We start from the raw sequence: 19,292 nt of genomic DNA, 5'->3' as shown, positions 1-19,292 counted from the left end.
AAATAAATATGAATGTTCATTATTAGGTCCCGATGGCACAACGCGTGTTATCCATGGTGGTCCAACAAGCATTTTGCCCAAAGCACCTGGGCAAGCAGGAACACCAGTGGCTGGTGGACAGTCTCTAGTTAAAATACGACCAGCAGGTCCCCAACAGCAAGTCCAACCAGGTAAACTATAAGTGTTAGACATTAAACCTGAGACATTTCTCTCCTCAGTGTAAATGTGCAAGCAAAATTGAAAATTTTATTTTTATTCTTTTTCAGGTCAGCAGGTCCCGCAGCGAGTTCATATTACACGAGGTCCTGATGGGAAAATACAAATCCGTGGCCTATTGCCTGGTATGTATCTTACAGAAAATGCTAGTTATTTCATTTGCCCATTTGGTCAGCCTAAATTGCTGTTGAGACTTAGTGGAGATATTGAAAATCTCTCCTCCTTATTTATGCATGAAATTGATTTTAGTTGTGAAGGTGAGAAATGGATTCCTAAATGTTAGTAGTCTAAGTTAGTATTCTGAGTTAATCACAATTGACCTCAGGGAATTCACTTCGTTTCAATAGCATGTCGGAGACTATTACAATACCATGTAAGCAAAAATCAATGCAATTGGCTATCTCCCCTCTGTGACACTCAAGTCCAAGAGCACTGTGGGATTTCACTCTTAGCTCATTATCAATGAGTCAGCTCAGCATCCTAGCATCAGTATTCCATGTCACCCACAAAACCTGCCTCTTGCAGAGTCTACCACGATCACTTTCGTGGAAAGTTAAAACTCACAATGATGACACTCTTCTGGTAGAGTCAGTATTCATGCTTCCCAAACTTCAACATTCTTTTCAACATTGTGACCTACCTTCACCAACACAGCTTGAAGTGAAACGTAATGGTGTTTCCTAAAACAGTCAAGCTACTGGTTGCAGGGCCAAGGTCTCAGTGTTCAACTCTTTCATCATCCGATAAGACCTATGTGGTATGTATCCACGTACAAGTAATTTCTTCGTATGTGTGCTCATGAAAAATTTGTTTATGAAATCATTAACTTCCCCCATCATTGCTTCCCTTTTTCATTTCAGTGCCAGATGTTTTTGCTGTCTTTTAAATTTTCTTCCTCATTTTTAAAATGCTATTAAACTGCATCTGAGTGCATTACAAATTTTTATGACATTCCATTCTGAAATTCCTTTCTTACTCTCTTGAGTAACATTTCTCCTTCCATCCAAATACTGCTTAACTTTTTCCCTTCTCTCATTTTCATCTGGCAAAAGCATGCAATAGACCTTCCTTTCGGCTGTAAATAGACTACCACAATAGATAATGGAAGCTAACCATTATACTTTATTGTATGCTGAGATGTGCCACTACTGAGACAATATCTGCATTGAAACAAACCCATTTTGGGAAGTGCCAGTCCATTAGTATATTCATCAAGAGGATGCTTTTTGGAGTATGTCCAATTTATGTAAACAATCCAGACTGGCCTTGCGCCTTGTTTGCTAAAAGTTCCTTCTGCATCAAAGGCCCCATTCCCATTTCACACTAAATACCCTGAGCATGTGTTGAAGTGTAAAAACTGGATGAAAATAGTAATGGTCAAGAAATAGCATCTCATTACTCACTCAACCTCTGCCCTCACAATTTCAGAGGCCACCCACTCCCTCTTTATGCAGAGAGAGAGGGCGGTGGCCTCTGGTCAAGGGTCAAGTTGGCCAGTAAAGGAGTGGAAATATGCATTGATTAAATGGGAAATGCTTTTGATTCCAGAAATAAATTGGTCATTTACTGAGGTGGCAGTTCAATGAAAGTGACCATTGTGGCAGGTTTGACTTTATTTTATTCTACAAAACTAAAAATTCATGTTTTTAAGATCATATGTCTCTGGTGATATGAATTCCAATTTATCTATTCTTGTACTGATGTATAAAGTAATCAATCAAAATTTATGAAAAAATTAAAATTTCAAGGCTTTATGGAAGTGATGTGAAATTGTTTATTTTTTATCTCAGGTCAGCAGTTGTTACAGTTTCCTGATGGAAAACTTCATATTCAAACTGGGCCTCAAGTTCAGCAGTTACTAATACCCCAGGCACAGCCAGCGTCTTCCCCCACTTCTCAGGCAGCTCAGCAGCCAGCAAATGCTGTTAGTATACAGTTTACATTATTACCTCTCACTTTCAGCTTTTGGTGCAGGTGTGTTTTCCTAACCTTCAAAAATCCTGTAAAACCTTGTGTCAACTGATCAGGCTATTTGAAAATACCAAATCCGATTGTTAAAATGTGCTTGATTGCTTTTATGTAGAAAATGTTTTGATAAATTATTCCTTCTTTTTGAAACTTAATTATTGGTATATTTTAATAGTTTCAATAAACTTTATCACTTAATGCGTAAAAAATTTAAAATTGAATCACTTTATTGCATTTTATGTAATACTAAAATTTAAGGTTTGACTCATATTTCACTATCGTTTGTCTTGCAGGGAGTTGCTACTTCAGCTGTTGTCACCCGACCAGGTGGTTTGCCTATGGTAACTATGGTAGCATCAACTGGTGGTGCACCTGTTGCTGTGAAAGCTGCAAAATCTCCAGTGAAGTTAGGTTCTAAGGCTGCAGTTCCAGTTGCTCCAGCTCCTGCTCCTACAGCAGTAGTGTCCAGCCAACAAGTTGTAATCGGGCAGCCTACTGCTGGTGCCACTACAAGTCAAGTGGTTTTATCCGGTGGACAGGTATGTCTCTGAAAAATATTTTGCGTAGTTTTTGTATTTATTAGGTAAAAAAATGATTTTAGTCTGAAACATAATTATTAAATATTATTGTATTTGTCTGGATGAGGGGTGTGATTTAACCATTCTGAACCTATTTAATTTATAATTGGGAGTACTGCAAATAAAATCATTGATAATTTTTCAATTCGCATAGGTCTTGAGTGCTCCAACACAGTTACTACAAACTGCTGGGGGGCAAATAGTTGTTAGTAGTGCTGCCCTTGCACAACAGCTTGCATCAGGGAAAGCACAGCTTGCTACTATTGGAGGCCAGCAGGTGATCATTAGGAGTGCCCCTCCAGGGACAACCGTTCCTACATCTCCCAATACAACTACAGTGGTTCGTCCACGTCAAGGTGTTCTAGTCAAAACTGTTGCTGCCCCTACTGCAGGTAGTGGGAATTCTCCAGGAGCTGCTGCAGCGACAAAACAGCCAGTCGAAGCTCCTCCAGCACCACAGACTGTGAGTAGACACTTAAAAAATATATATTTTTCAAACTGGACAGTTGACCAATTTGAAAGGTTGTCATTGTATTTAAAAGCTTGTTGTAAGATCAAATTTCTTATTAAATACCCCAAAAAACATTTTACATTATAAGGGTTTGACAATTTTGAAATACCTGAAATTCTGATTTAGTACTTTCTTGGTGTGGTAAAGTGTGGTTGAATTTTGAATGAGGTCTTAAATCAGGAGATAGTTTCTTTATTCTATTCTATGATTCAGTCCATGAAGAGTCCAGAATATCTGATGATTAACAGCAATTATCTCAATTATCAATTGTGTCAAATTGAAAGTTGAATTAAAAATATTTGAAAAGGTTTCAAAAATTAATTTTGAAACATTTCCCTTGTGATTTTTGAATATTTGGAAATGGAAAAATTGGATTCATAGGTGTAGTGATACCTGGATTACTAGCATATGGCAAAAATTATCATTCCTCTCTCCCAAAGGTTGGGATCAATAATTGATATGGGTCAATATCTTTTACTGATAACATAGCTGGTGGGAGAAAAAGAAAACTATTTTTACTGCTTTGTTGTATTCTGGAAGTATACATTTGGTAACACCACCTTCCAAATCATGCCAACATAGACTCACGAATATTCTGTATTTTCGGTGGTAGCCCATTTTTCTTGAAAATTGATGTTTAATAGAGTTACTCTGCTATTCCTGTAAATGAACTAGAATTTCTTGAAGCAATTATTTATAGTGGAATTTGTCACATAATAAAACTTCATAATGCAGTGGTTTTACTGTTAATTGGTCTTGTGATTCATGTTGTTGTTTTAATTCAAATTTTAAATTATTTTTGAAACATTTTTTCTTTCCTAAATTTATTTAGGTTGTGTCTACAGCAGAAAAATCTCCTGTGGGAAAAGTTCCAACTCCTCCATCATCACCAAAGAGTCCAGTAAAAATTGCACAAGCCACAGCAGCCACCACTCCAACTACCCCTACTGCTACAGTCACTACTCCAGCAGCAACTGGAACTCCAGGCACTGTTTATCAACCAGCAACAGCTCAGGTAAACTACCCTTTTATATTGAGACCTCTGGCATTATAGAGAGAGAACTAGCACGGCAAGTGTGATTCACAAATTATAAATCTAGGCCCTGAAATGTACAGTTAGGAAAGGTCTCTCTTTCAATTTTGGAAAATGTATTCCGCAACCAAAATTTTTTCAATAATCAGTTATTTGTTGTAGTAGAAGGGATGGCAGTCAAAAGAAAATGAAATTTAATTTTAGTAATTGATTAATTCCTTTAGCTGTTATTTCTTTATTGAGGTGTTTGAGAATGTAGTCACAACTATTAATGTCCTTGTTTAATTCCTAAGGTGGTGCAAACTCCTCAAGGGCCTAGAATTGTTCTTCAAGGCTTGGCACGAACTGACCTTTCACAACAGCAGATGGCTCAGTTGCAAATGCAAGTGAAACAGCAACTCTTCAAAGGTATGCATTGTAATAATTTTCTTTGTGATTATCACTGCTTGTTTTTCTGCCTTGTGATTTCATCTTGTTCATGTCATTTCATCATTAGGGGTGCCTGCACATTATGTGGAAATGTCATGTCTTTAATAATTGTTAAATTTGATTTCTGCAGCAAGGGTAAATTTTAATTCTGATGTAAAACAAGTTGAAGCAATTTTTTATACTGTGATTCACACATCAATGCCCTTTTAGCCATTATGTTGCAACCCTGGAAGACGCATACATTCTCATCTAAACAATAAGTGTGCAATTAATATTGTCAATAGGTTCTCAAAATCCTTGAAATCAATTATTCAGAAACAAAGCAACTATCAGATGTGTTGCAACTCCAAAACACATCACTTAACTTCTATTATACCAATTAACATATTTATTTATACACATAGATGAAATAAACAAGTACAGCACCGTGGATATCTCTAAACATTGGATAATAGTATTATTAAGGTAGGTTTTAGGTGGACAAAGGCTGAATAAAAATAATTTTCTTTACATCTCCTAACAAAGTACAACACAATAACCCTTCTTCAATTCCGAATTCTTCCTTTATCCCTTCATTCTATCCAATATGCCTATCCTTTTCTTTTCAGTGAAATCTGTTCCTTGCTTGTCTTACATTCTCCCCTGTTATCACAGTCTTCAATATCCCATCATTAATCAAAATTCTCTACGTCCACCTTTTCTACATTTGAAGTTCTACTAACCCCTCTCCTCCCCAGCCATGTCTAACACTTCCCTGTTTGTTTTCATTTTGGGTCACATATGATCTTGATGTAATCATAAATTGTGAAGCAGGCATTATATTTCTAATTGCCGAAATATTTTTAATTTAATGTAATTTGTTACCATTCTTAATCCCAAAATTGTCATTTTTTTAAAACGACTAATTGAGGGAGTTTAATTTATCATGAATCCTTGATACTATTATTTATGTTTATTACTACAGTAATATTCATATTTTCTTTTACTTGCTTGTGTAAATAATGCTAATTTGTTTTATTTTAGCTCATGGTAACAAACCTGGCCAACCAGTGGGTCCAACAAAGATTTATTTGGCAATGCAACCACCCCAAGGTGGTGCTACTCCTTCAACACCAGCTCCCCCTCCAGCTGGAGAAGTTGCTGTTGCTTCAGCACCACCAGGCTCAAAGGTACTTCTTCAGCAGGTGAGCTGGTTCTTTGCCGCTTGCACCAACTTTTTTATTTTGTTGTTTATTAACATGCTAACAGATAGTTATAGTGGAATGTGCATTCAAAATTCTTCTATAAAACCTAAAAACATAAGTAAGAACAGAAATTAATTGTAAATAAAAGTAGCTAGTTTTGGTATTTAAAGTTCATAAATTCATTGAATTAAATATTAGCAGATGACTCAGTTGAAATTTCTATCATGGCATCTCTATTAGTTCTTTGATAATTAGTATTTAATAATAATCATTAATGAATTGCGAAACAATACAATAGAGTTTTCATTAAGTAAAATTTTTTCAATAAGATTTAAGCTGTATTAAACAGCGATCATGCTATGTAAGTCAAATTTTTATGACTCATTGAAACTTCATTTCTAAATTAGCTATGAAAAGAAAACTTTTCTATTCTTATTTTGTATAACAACCCTGTTACGTGACAGAAAGCTTGCCTTTCAGTAAGTAAGTGCTTTTATGCATAGTGCATAATGTCAATCAGTAACGATTTTATATTAACAATATGCCATTTGGTCATTAAATTTGGCTCACCCCATTGAAGGTATTTGCTCAACATACAGACAAAAAGCTTTGCCCCCTGGCAAACACCAAGTGGGGATTCCCCTGATGCTATTTGTGGGTTTAAGCATAAAAATGTTAGTACAATGAAAATGTGCTCCCCAAAAACATAAAGAAATAAACAATTTACCTAATTCAAATAAGAATGGCTTCAATTTGGTAGCACTGCGTAAAAAATGCAAAGAAATGCAAATAAGTTGAAAGAACTAACCACATAAGCATTTTGAAAAATCTCATTAAAACATTGAACCTATTCTGTGTACTTTCGTTGCCATAAAATAAGACTTGTGCAAATCAACCTTCTAAGATGAGAGAGCCCAGAATGTTGTTTAATTCACAAGGATTGATGTTTTATAAATTGTGTAATATAGCATTTTGAATGACAAATTTTTCCTTATATTTTTAGTCCTTCAAGTTGATACAAAATTTGTTTAGGTCTAGTTCATCATTATTAGTACACGAAATATGTGATGATTTGCTTATCTGATTATCTTATGAAGCTTGTCATGTTTTTAGCTACTTAACTCGGCTTTTTCAATTTCCAAAATCGTATCCCTGTGAAGAAATACTCAATGGCTTCCATTTTGTGATCAAACCATGACTTTCTATTGTAGACAACTGTTCTCATATGAATATGAATCAAGGACTTTTAAGCAATAAGTGTTCACAAATTTATTGTTAGAAATGGTAACTTTTCAGTGTAGCTGCTGGTCCATTCCAGAAACATGGATATATTAACTATGATATGCCACAAGTTTGAAATTATAATCATGCTGGAGATTAAACTTTGGAATTAAATTCAAGAGCTACAGGTTCAGTTTTATACCAAGCTCCAAGTTTGTCAATTACGTGGTTATTACTTAACTGTCAGTATGGCATTTCGATCTCCGTATTAATTCTGGTGTTTTCTGTGAAAAATACTCTGAATATGTGAAAAAACTTATATGATGATGTGGAGGTTGGTATGACTTTGACTGTACCATTGAGTGTTAGTAGTGTTGCTACTGCTTTTCAATATTAAAATTCCTGCAGCTTCCGCAATTTTTTGGTGCAGCATAAAATGCTGTAAGAAATTCAGTTTTTATTCTGAATTGAAATGTTTGTCCATAATTAATAAAAATGAAACCATATAAAAAATGTTAACATTTTTTCATCTGGGCAGGGTGGAACTGTTACTACTGCTCGTGTAGTTGGGACTACTGCCACTGGTCAACTTCTTGTTGTAAATGGGGCGAACACACCAGGGGTAGTTGCTAAAACAGTCCGTGGCCCTGGAGATGCTGCCCAAACAACAACGCCAGCTGGTGCTACATCTCCGAACAAATTTGTCCTGACTCCGGACTACATACAACAAAGTAATTAACCATAAATGAGGGCCATTGATGCAGATGATGAAATCATTTAATTTTTCATTTATTAATGAAGTTTTAGTTAAACCTTAATGCTCTCAAAAGAAGCATTAATTAAATATTTCATTTTAAGTGCCTGCTACTAATTGTCACTAAAAGGTCAGAATTTTGCATTGGTTGGTAAACTTTGTTCCTAAATGTGAGTTGAAGGTGTATTTGGTGCCTAAAGTTTCTTGTAGTATTAAATTTGCTCTGTCAGAATGGGTTAACTTCGAGCATAGGTTTTCACTGTGTTGATGACACTGTATTGGTGACTTTCAGGAACTGCTTCATTGTCATGAATTTTTCATCCAAGCTTCCATTGCAGGCTGCATTACCTGAACAATGAATTGCATATAAACTGTGGGTGATCTTTTTTAATGATGATGCAGCATCTCTAAAAAGTCACCAGTGTCCATCAGTATATGTTTCTTAATCAACTTGGTTTTGCTTTAATATCTTATTTTGGCTTACTAGGGAAGAAGGTATGATGTCCCTTATTTTCCCATTGATGAGGATATTCTTGTTCTTTTGGTGTCTGCCAACATTGTAAATACAGTCATGTCTTATTTGACACAATTCTACTATACGTAAAAGGTTCTTTCAACTAGCACATGTATTTTTCTACCAGTGGAATAGGTATTTAATCACAACACAATAAATTTTACTTTAACTCTATGCAACAAACATTTAAAGTGAACGGAAGATCCCCCTGTTGTTGGTATTTACTCTCACTACTTACTTCTACTATATGAATCAGATTATGCTTGGCCCAGAAAAGGCAGTAGCAGGCATAAAATAAAAAGTTGTTGCACCAAGCACAATATGTAGTCTTAATTTTCTGTGAAAAAAGAAAGCTATGATCAGTTCATAAAACCAAAGATACTTCAATTTTGTGAGAACAAGTGTCATTGTCGATGATAAACTGATAATGGAGTATTTTAGAAATGGGCAGCATGCAAACACATTTATAGTAAATTTGTTTCTAACATTGAAATTTTGAACTATCATTCTTAACAAAGAGAAAATTATAAATTCACTTGCATCTGCTATGACTGCTTTTGTCAAAAATGCTATTCTTCATATAGTGCGTTGTGTGGGTCTTTCAATAACTCCTCAGAAAATCCAAGAGATGGCACTTATAGTACTGGAAAAGATTTGAATTAAGTAAGCCTCATCTGTCACTAGACTGCTGTTCAATTTTCAGCAATATCCACCTCATGGCTTCATTTTTCATAGTCAATTGAAGCAACAGCCATTGTTTGTTTGGAAAAATAAAAAAAATACTATTATGCTGTGATTGAACACCTCTTTTTAAAAGGTTAACACTGAATGAGGTGAAAGTCAAATTGGATGAAGTTAATGGTATGGCTCCTGTGTTTGCAACTGTTAACAATAGGGTTATTGGGTTTAAATGGGGCCGAAGATCCACAATGGCGAAAATCATTTGGGACATCCAGTGGAAGTAACTGCTCCAAAATAATTTCACGATATGATTTTGAGTGATAGACAAATCAAAGTTTGAGAAATAGTTAATTAATTAAGTTTAGAATTTTTATAAATTTCATTTCTATTACAGATGTTTGTATCATTCATGCAATCATAATCTCAGCTCCAATATCTTTTTTTGCATTTGTTAATGTAAACTTTTATTTTACAGCAATTAAAAGTGCTCTCAAACAAGAAAATCTGAATCCAGAAATTGAAGAAAAGTTGATTCAATTACAAAGATATCAGGAAAAGCAAATGAAACAAGACAAAACACGTGAGTGATTCATTTAGATATACTAATTTGTTTTCATATTTATCCTGAGTAAAAATGTGAATTCTCGGTATTTAAAATTTATGTGCTGGCACCAACAAATCACAATAAAATCGCAAAACAAGATTCAGGGTAGCCACTTGCCTTGAAAAATGCAGGAATTCTCCTTGAATGTTGGACATATTTGGATTAAATCCTGATTTTTCTTTTTGAGAAGCATGGATGGATATAGAGTTCACTTTTTAATTGCTGTTTTAATAAATAATCTGAGTTTTTCACTTATGGACATAAAACCAGCAGATCTTTCCTTTAGGAAATGAACTGTATGCTGCAAGTTAAGGGCAAGCTTTCACAATTGATCATTGTGATCACATGTGCAAATTTTTTTCAGACTTCGCAATCTCCTAAAATTACAATTTATTTCATCCTTAATATAAAGAAATGTTTTACATGCACCTTTAACTGTCTGCCTTTGTTATTTCCAAATATTTCCTGCATGATAAGTTTACATTTTTCTAAAAAAATCTTGTTGCACTTTTATTTTGCAAGAAATGAACTTGATGGAAAGGGGGTGAAAAAGTTGAATCAATCTTCATAGTATATGTACAGATTGTCTGCGGACCTAGAAAATTCATGGAATGCAGTGCTGCTATTCAGGATAATTAGGAATTAGTCATTCTAAAAAAAACTAGCTCTCATATATTTTTATAAAAATCTTCCCTGGCATATTCTGAGATGCATATATGAGGGGAACACAAAAATAACCAAAATGAATTTTCTGTGTGTGTCACTCTTTTAATTGGTGCTTATCCCCCTAGAAATAATCCCTCCTGAGTTATTATGCCAAGTGATCAAATTGAGTAGCTTCAGGCATGATGTGGTTGAAGTCAAACAAAATGAATAACTGATTGAAGCACTTTTCCACTTGATTTTTTATTTTATGACTGGGTTTTGATGTATTATGTCATCATCAGGTCAATTACATCAATCAGGACCTGATTGAGATGTAGTACATCAAAACCCGGTCGTGAAATAAAAAATCAAGGGGGAAAAGTGTTTTGATCGGTTATTCATTATGCCAAGTGATGTTGCTTGAGATGGCTGTAGCCATTCCCTGAGACAGTATTTGTGCCAAAGGTTTTTCGGCATCTTAAGTGTTTTGAAATGACTGATGTTTGAGAACAGAATGTGGTTTTGAAATGTTTTCTGCTCAGTAGAAGTGTATGAGACCTGATATGCACTTTACAGCTTATAAAGAACATGCCTTAAAATGAATTCAAGGGTATGAGTGGTATTCTCCTTTCAAACATGGCAGCATGTTGATTCCCAGACTGGCCTTTCTTGTCCAGAACTAATTTAAGCAAATAAAAATATCTGTGCTCATGTATAAAGATAGAAGGCATATTGTGATGAGCTTGCTTAATTATCTGGTCTTTTATTGAGCTCAGTGCAATGCATTCTAGCTGAAGATTTGCAAATGAGATGCCTCACAGGAAAATTCATCCTTAGTTTGTTGACTTGCCATCAAAAACAGCTGGTGTCGCTGCTTCAGTTCAGGAAACAAATCCGTCTGGTAGTGAAAAGGAATTGCATTAATAGAAATTTAACTTCAATTGTTCAATGAATTATATGTTCATTTCCCCTTGAGTGGTTGTGATTTTTGTTATTTCGTAGAAATTTGTAGAATTTTTTCTTGACAGCCTAGTTTTCTGGAAAGGGTGTTTTTGGATGAATTTTATCTTCTTTACTGAAAACCCACCTTCGCCCAAATGAGCCTATGATAAACATAAAAGGACAAAAGTATGGGAGAAAATAGTGTGGAAAGAACATTATTTTAATATCCAGTGAATGATATTATATTTTGAGATACTTGGATGAGATACGACTTGAGGACAGGACCACCTTAATCAAAAGGACACTGCGGAAAACTTTGAAAATTATCTTGAAAAGCAAAACTAAATAATTAAGGAAATAAAAAACCTGTGGCCACCCCAGATATTTTCTCATTTCAAATCATTTTTTATTATGTTGTTATAATATCTCAGAATTGCCTGTTCCTTTTTTCTTCATTAGTGTGTGGCATCATTTCCCACTCCTTCTATAAAACAGCTTATATTATAATGTGAATCCCATTTTGGCCCTTCCTAGGGCCTGTTGCTCTGACTCCTGCAGCTGCCACAACTCCTACTCCAAATTTACCCAGGCGTCCAGCGAGAAAAAGGCCGCAGGTCACAAAAGAAGATGATGATGATGACGAAGATGAAGATGAGGACGAGGATGATCCAGATGATGATGGAGCTGATGGTGACGAAGACTGGGAGAGTCCACCTCCACCTCGAAAGAGGAATACCCCTAGAACAGAATCACGTCCTCCTCAAAGGTACTTTTTTATTTTACAAACTAATTTGATATTTCATACGAGGGTGGTCCCAGAAGTACCCAGCCTGACCTAGAGATGGCGGTAGTTGTTTGAAGAATAACACTGTTAGAAAGTACGCAATCTATAAAGCATATGTTTCAACTTTGAAGACACTACATTGTTTAATATTTGTTTGGCAGCCATCAATAGTAAACGTTTTCAGTGAATTTGTGAAAATGGAGAAAATTGGTCATCATTATGTGATATAATACTTTTTATTTGAAAGGCCTCAGCCCAGCCAATATAAAAGCAGAGCTGGATTCTACTCTGAGTGAGTCTGCTCCTTTGTTTGCAAAGGTATAATATGGGGTAGCAGACTTTAAACAAGGCCGTACAAGCTGTCAAGACGAGAATCACATTGGTCAACCAAAAAGGTGACGACTCTAGAAATGGTGAAGAAAATCCGCAAAGTGATACTGGATGATCATCGACTGAAAGTGTGCAAGCTAGCAGACAGAGTAGGCATTTCGAAAAGTGGGGTACATTGCATATTAACTGAAAATTTGGATATGAGAAAGCTGTGTGCAAGATGGGTGCCGGGTTTGCTCATGCTCGAGCAAAACCAGTGTCGTGCAGATGTTTCAATTGAGCGTTTAGCAAAGTTTCACAACAACATAGAAGAATTTTCATAACCATGGATGAAACATGGGTCCATTACTTCACACGGTAGACTAAAGAACGATCAAAACAATGGCAAAGCAATCAAGCAAAAGCGGATGCATCTGCCTAAGAAGAAAGTGTTTCATCAAGCCAATGCACCAGCTTACAAATTCACAATAGCAATGACCAAAATTCATGAATTAAAGTTAGAATTGCTACCTCATGCACCCAATTCGCCAGATTTAGCCCCCACAGTTTTTTTCTGATCACCAACTTGAAAAAATGGCTCTGTGGTCAAAGATTTTCGAACTGTAAAGAAGTGATGTCGGCAGTTACTGGCTATTTTGAGGAGCAAGACAGTTCTTAGGGTTTCGAAATGATGAAACATCTCTGTGAAAAGTGTATAGAGCTGAAAGGAGATGATGTTGAAAAGTAAATACATTTTTTTCCAAAATGTTTTGCTTTCTTTGTTGGATTCCAAAGAAACTGCAGGAGATGCCGCAACAGTAACTTTCAACGAAGTCATCCGCTAATGAGCATTTCAATGCATCAATTTCTCTGTTGGGTCAGGCACTTCATGGGATTACCTTCTTACTCTATTTTTTATGGTCTCTAGCTGTTATCTAAATCTAGATTCTACTACTACCTTGATCAAAAAGTTCCCGGAATAACCACCGTGTGGCGCTCCCATCGTTCCGATTTGAGTTCTGTTTTTTTTGTTAAATTGGTACATCTGTTGTTGATATTCCCTTTAAATCTTAGTGTCATAACTTGACATTTGCAAAAGTTACGTAGCCAAGAGTACATCTATCTCTGTGTGTGTTGGCGATTTTTTACAATTTCAGAAATGGATTTAAATTTGCAACAACGAACTTGTATTAAATTTTGCGTAAAAAACGGATTTAGTGGCGCACGGACGTTGGAAATGTTGGAAAAGTGTTTCGGCAACGATTCTCTAAAAAAAACGGTCGTTTACCAGTGGCACGAGCGGTTCAGAAGTGGTCGTGAGCCAATCGAAGATGATGAACGCAGTGGCAGACCATCGACATCGAAAGTCGGTGAAAAAATTGATAAAGTAAAAGAAATGTTGGTCAATAACCGCAAATTAACCATCAGAGAAATAGCGGAGGACTTGAACATTGCCTATGGATCCGCCCAAGACATTGTGGTTAATGATTTGGGTTTCCGTCGTGTAGCAGCAAAGTTGGTTCCAAAAGACCTCAATTTCATGCAAAAAAGAGACCGTGTTGACGTCGCAAAAGACATGATTTGCGAGGCTGAATCCGATCCCACATTCATCAAAAGGATCATTACTGGAGACGAGACGTGGGTTTATGAGTACGACACGCAATCCAGACATCAGGCAAGTGAATGGCATTCACCAAATGAGCCGAGACCAAAAAAACCACGTCGTTTTCAGTCAAAAAAGAAGGCAATGCTGACGGTTTTCATGGATTACAACGGTGTAGTGCATCATGAATTTTTGCCAGAAGGCCAGACAGTAAACAAAGAGTATTATTTGGGCGTTATGAGACTTTTGAGTGAAGCAATTCGCCGAAAGAGACCAGAAATGTGGGCAGAAAACTCGTGGATTTTGCACCATGATAATGCACCGTCGCACAGTGCTATCATTATTCGTAATTTTTTGACGAAAAATGCAACAAATACCATCCAACAGCCACCGAATTCACCTGATTTGGCTCCCTGTGACTTCTTTCTGTTCAATCGAGTTAAAAAACCATTACGGGGAACGCGTTTTAGCAGCCGAGAGGAAGTAATGGAAAAATCGCAGGAAGCACTGATGGACATACCGAAAACCGAATATAAAAAATGTTTCAAGGATTGGATCAAGCGCTGGCATAAGTGTGTTGCAGTCGATGGGGATTACTTTAAAGGGGACAATATAGATTTAGATGAATAAACTTGTATTTTTAATTTTCTGAATAAATTCCGGGAACTTTTTGATCAAGGTAGTATGCATTGCTTTCTTGTAGATCACTCATCAGAAAAAGTTAGTGCTGAATGTTAGGTCACATACATGATAGATTGTACATTGCTCTCTGTTTCTGAAGAAAATGTATTTCTTCTTTAGAAAGTATTTGAACAATGATTTAAGGTCATCTTCGATAATATAGTTGATGTTCTGGAATGTTTGGTAATTATTTTTCCTAAAATTGTTAACCACATCCATTTATCAAGATAAAAGGTTATTTTATGTACATAAAAGTGAATCCATATATATATTTATTCAGTTATAAAGGGCCCTTTGTTATAGATAAATGAGAGCCACAAAAAAGCATGTAGGGGTAAATTCAGATGCAAATTTCATTTAATCCATTTGCAAATGATGCCACAGGAAAATCAGATACCAAGGCAAAATGCCTCCAAGATATAGGCTATTTATTATGTATATATGTAATTTGCATTGTTAAATTTATTTTATGACAGGGTGGAGGCTCCAAAAAAGGAAGAACCCAAGTCTCCTGCCATCTCCACTTCTGGACCTATTATTCCTGCGTCATCTCCTCCCACACTGTCACCTGTAAATAGGCCTGTTGCTGCCAGCCCATCTACTCTTCCTTCCCCACCACCAGCATTGGTCGCTGAGACCCCAGGTAAATGCCCTTGGTAAAATTCAAGTGATAAACTATTTTTGTACTTCACGTTGCTCTTAGAAACTAAATGTTATAGCTTCAGTAAGATCTCTGCCCTTATATTCAGGAAGTGACTAATGAGATTCTGTGTAAGCATTTTTTTTCATTTTGTGTAATACAGTGAAACCCTGTATTTGTTTCAAAATGTTTCAATTGTTTTTCCATAATTCTCGACAATTTTACGAGGTTCCATAAAATTTCCTATTGTTCTGATGTATGTGGAACCCCATATTTACACTATCATTTTCAGTGTTCCTGCTATTTGCATCACTAAATGCTGGGTAAAAAAAATTTCAAATCCTAAAACAGTTACTCCTGTACCTCAGTTGTTGTAAAGAAAAACTTTTTTGACTTAGTTTCTACATCTAAGATTTCCGGTGTCTACACTAAACACTATAGTGAAAATTGCATGCAACAGTGCAGACATTTTTCTTAAAAGGGCAAAAATGTCAAGAATTACAGGTATGAAGAATTACTGAAAGAGTGGTTTTTAATTGATAAATCGCTAAATGTCCTCATCAATGGTGTCACCGTAGGAGAAAACATGTTGCACATTCCTACAATATTGGGAATCAAAGATTTTACAGCATCCAATGGTTGGTTGGACAGGTTTAAAAATGGGCACAATTTTGTATACAAGGCTAAAATATATCAATTGAATTTAGCCAATTTAACCAATACTACTGAAATTCAGAATAAGTTGTGTACATATAATGGATGAGCAAAGAAACATAGTGGATTTTGTAGACATTCAAGTTGATTGAGGAACAGGTTAAGGCTCCAGCCACTTTCTGCTCAAAACTGAATTGTTCTTCCCATTTAAAACAGCAATAAAGGGGAAGTTATTGGAATTCACCCAAGTGCTAATTCCCCATGGCAATTTTAATTGATGAAAGAGCTCATTTAGGTTTTTAAATATGTGGCCTGTGTAAAAAAATTACAAAATTTAATAAGACTAGATAAGAATGGTGAATTTCTTAAAATAGCAAAGCATGTGGGGACTAAACTATGGAAGAAAAAGAAGTCATATGATAAATGGTTGAATACATGTGATGCCAGATAGTTCCTTATGCCAATATTGGTAGTGAAGTAAAGAGACATTATTATAGCCAAGAATGTAAATTGGGACAGAAAATGAAAGGTAAATAGTAGTCTAATTGCAGTACCAGGTCAAAAGAATCATGGAAGCCTCCAAGTGAATGAAAAAAACTATGTAAATGTTCAGCTAATTAGTGTATGAAGGTGAAAGAAATGCTACAAAAATCTGTTGAGTGAAAACAATAAGAGTTCAGAATCACTTCTGAAGGTTTTGATCTAATTTCCAACATATGATGCAAAAGAGGTAACAACAGATGAAGCTATGAAATATAAGTAAATTTTCCTGAGTGAATGCAGCTTCAGTTAAAGCTACACTGACTATTGTATTTAAAATGCTCACAATATTGTTTAATTTATTTTTCTTAGGAAACAATTGACCAAAAATTTTTAAAAGGTCATCATTACAAGTATCTTCAAAAAATATTGCCAATATTAGAGGTATGGTAGTTGTGGACATGTTTGACAGAATGTATGCGAAGATAATCAAGAAATGGGTAAAAAATGGCATTTAAGAAAGAGGAAAATAAAGTCTTCCACAGAGGGAGGTATTACACCAACTATAGCTAGTATTCATCAAATAAAAAATGAAGTGCTAGCCCACAAACCCAAAATGAACCAGGCGTATTTATAGTTTTAAAGTGTAAGTGTCCCACTCTCCAAGATGTGACTAATAATGTGAACAAAGAGAAAGTGAAGCTATGATTAGGGCTCTCATTGAAGAATGTAGACCTGCACTGTATGTTCTGTTAAGGTGATAAATGTCATGCATTTACTCACCAAGCGTTTGTAGTCACTAAGTGTCTAAGGTGAAGATGTTTGATCACTTGCAGCAGATGAAGACAATGTCTCATGTACCTTGAGGAAATCAGAGGAATGTATAAAATGGAAACTGTGAATGAACCTCAAAAAGGCCAAATATGTACATTCCTTGGGGGAGTAGGGAGAGACTTAATCCAGGGGAGCTGGCCAAGTATGAAATGTGTCAGAAATGTATACCTAGGGAGTATGATATTATATAGAAGCATTGATGAAGAATGGACCCCTGTGACAGTGAGATATTTTCTACTCCTGCCAACCCAGAGATCATAGGTTTGACTCCCACCAAGGTGGGATTTTCTCCATGTAGGGCTTAGGTGTTTGAATCTATGTTGTTATTTGCATATTATAAATCTAATGTAAAGGCCAAAAAGGCTGTTTTTGGAGTAATGCTGAAAAATATTAGAAAGGGCCTTACAGGCTATTGTAGGCACTGTATATTGTAGAATATGGGACAGGAATGTCACCCTCAAAATAGAGGAGTAAATATAAAATTACATTGCTGCTTAGGAATTCCTGTAAATGCTAAATGTCCACTGCTAAGCAATTTGTATTCAGTAGTTTTTTTTTGAACACCTGTCAATGCTGAAGTAGTTTATTATTTTAAACACTGTATTAGTGAATGAAAAGTATCTTTCAATTGATAATTATTCCATGTCGCCAATCAATTTTATTTTTACTTCTATAATATTCATGGAACTTCCAAAAAACTATTTGACAGCATGACTGGCATTCACATCACAAGACTTTTTAAATTTAAAATGAATACTTCCTTTATTACAAGTATAAATCAAACCATTTGGGAAGTATTTACACAAAGTGGGTATATATCTCATAGTATTGATGGAGTGAACATTTTGCCGAAAGTTATCACCAACGGGCTATGGAATGAGCAGTAAGTTACTGCATCATTAATTGCATGCATGCATGTTATCCTACCTGCATTGCCTCTATAACTTACCGTAGAAGATCAACCATGGTTAGTATATTCAGAATTCTGGGTTCCTTCAAAACAATGCTAACAAGAGTCCAGATTACACATTTGTTTTTTAATTAATGTGAATGTTATTACAGTGTTTTTAATATTCCATGATCTCTTAGAGGTTATCTTAAAGGTTTTCCAGGATATTTTGTATTCTCTAAATTAGTTTTCAGGTAATATAAATCATATGCTTTTTTGTTAAAGTTATTACCAGAAGCCTTTTTTTGGTGCCTCTAAAATTTTATTTGTTATTCAGCAGTATCTACAACGACCACAACTATAACTGCTCCACAAACTGGAGGTAGGTCGCGTACAGGCAAATGGCGTGAATCTCAAGAAGAAAGGAGAAGACAGGCAGTAGCCACCCGCCTGCAAGTGCTACTATTCAGGCATAGGGAGCTACTTAAGAAAGACATACTCAAGAAGCGAATGCTTCTTGAAAAGGAGCTCACTCTGGACATCCAGGTTAGACACACAGAAAAATCTTTTCCATTTCTTCTTTGTCCTCGGTGAGACCTGCTAATATATGTATGAATTTTATTAGATGTGTGTTTCATTCTTCATTATCATATAACATAAAAAATAACCTATTTTCCTGAAGAAGCATTATTCAACTCATATTTACTTTTATCATTCACAATTATGAAATTTATTTTGTAAACTCAAGCTCATATTTTTGCTCAGTGCATTCATCAATATTATGTTATGTAATGCTTTTTTCTCCCTGATCTTTCTGGAAATGTTTAGATGCAAAGTAGAACCGTAACTTATATAATTTGATATTACATACTGAGCAATTCATGCGGACGTCCAATGTAATGTTGGTCTATATTGTTGTATAAATAATCTTGATTTATTCATAAAAGCAATGGATGCTATTTTACATGTTGCAATTGTATGCACATGAAACATTTTAGCCAAAATGTTAAACCTTAAGAAAGATATCACCTGCTCTTTCTAATGAGAAGAGTCTGGTGCATAAGCCTTTTAAGCAATATGTGCATTTAAATGAAAAAAGGACTGTTCATGATGAGATACTACACGCCTGTCTCTCTTA

At 35.5% G+C, this 19,292-nt stretch overlaps 1 protein-coding gene across 7 annotated transcripts in view; it reads left to right on the top strand.

Annotated features, from left to right (window-relative positions):
• The window catches only part of E(bx) (nucleosome-remodeling factor subunit NURF301 E(bx)), a 121,861-nt gene that overhangs the window by 83,407 nt on the left and 19,162 nt on the right, over positions 1–19,292 (top strand). For 4 of the 7 annotated variants that reach the window (XM_071588928.1, XM_071588938.1, XM_071588921.1 and 1 more), the window contains 13 exons: positions 27–170; positions 267–341; positions 2,007–2,140; positions 2,478–2,723; positions 2,917–3,225; positions 4,106–4,288; positions 4,600–4,714; positions 5,759–5,919; positions 7,679–7,871; positions 9,565–9,669; positions 11,815–12,046; positions 15,134–15,300; positions 18,492–18,700. In XM_071588928.1, coding sequence (XP_071445029.1) covers positions 27–170; positions 267–341; positions 2,007–2,140; positions 2,478–2,723; positions 2,917–3,225; positions 4,106–4,288; positions 4,600–4,714; positions 5,759–5,919; positions 7,679–7,871; positions 9,565–9,669; positions 11,815–12,046; positions 15,134–15,300; positions 18,492–18,700 — 2,273 coding nt within the window. The remainder of the gene's footprint in view (positions 1–26; positions 171–266; positions 342–2,006; positions 2,141–2,477; positions 2,724–2,916; positions 3,226–4,105; positions 4,289–4,599; positions 4,715–5,758; positions 5,920–7,678; positions 7,872–9,564; positions 9,670–11,814; positions 12,047–15,133; positions 15,301–18,491; positions 18,701–19,292) is intronic. The other 3 variants (XM_071588905.1, XM_071588912.1, XM_071588897.1) reach the window with 3 other exon arrangements.

Source organism: Hetaerina americana, unplaced genomic scaffold, assembly GCF_022747635.1.
Source record: "Hetaerina americana unplaced genomic scaffold, ioHetAmer1.1.p SCAF_1, whole genome shotgun sequence".
NCBI classification, from domain to species: domain Eukaryota; kingdom Metazoa; phylum Arthropoda; class Insecta; order Odonata; family Calopterygidae; genus Hetaerina; species Hetaerina americana.
Note: the sequence above shows the minus strand (reverse complement) of the source record. Positions and strands in the feature narration are given on the sequence as shown.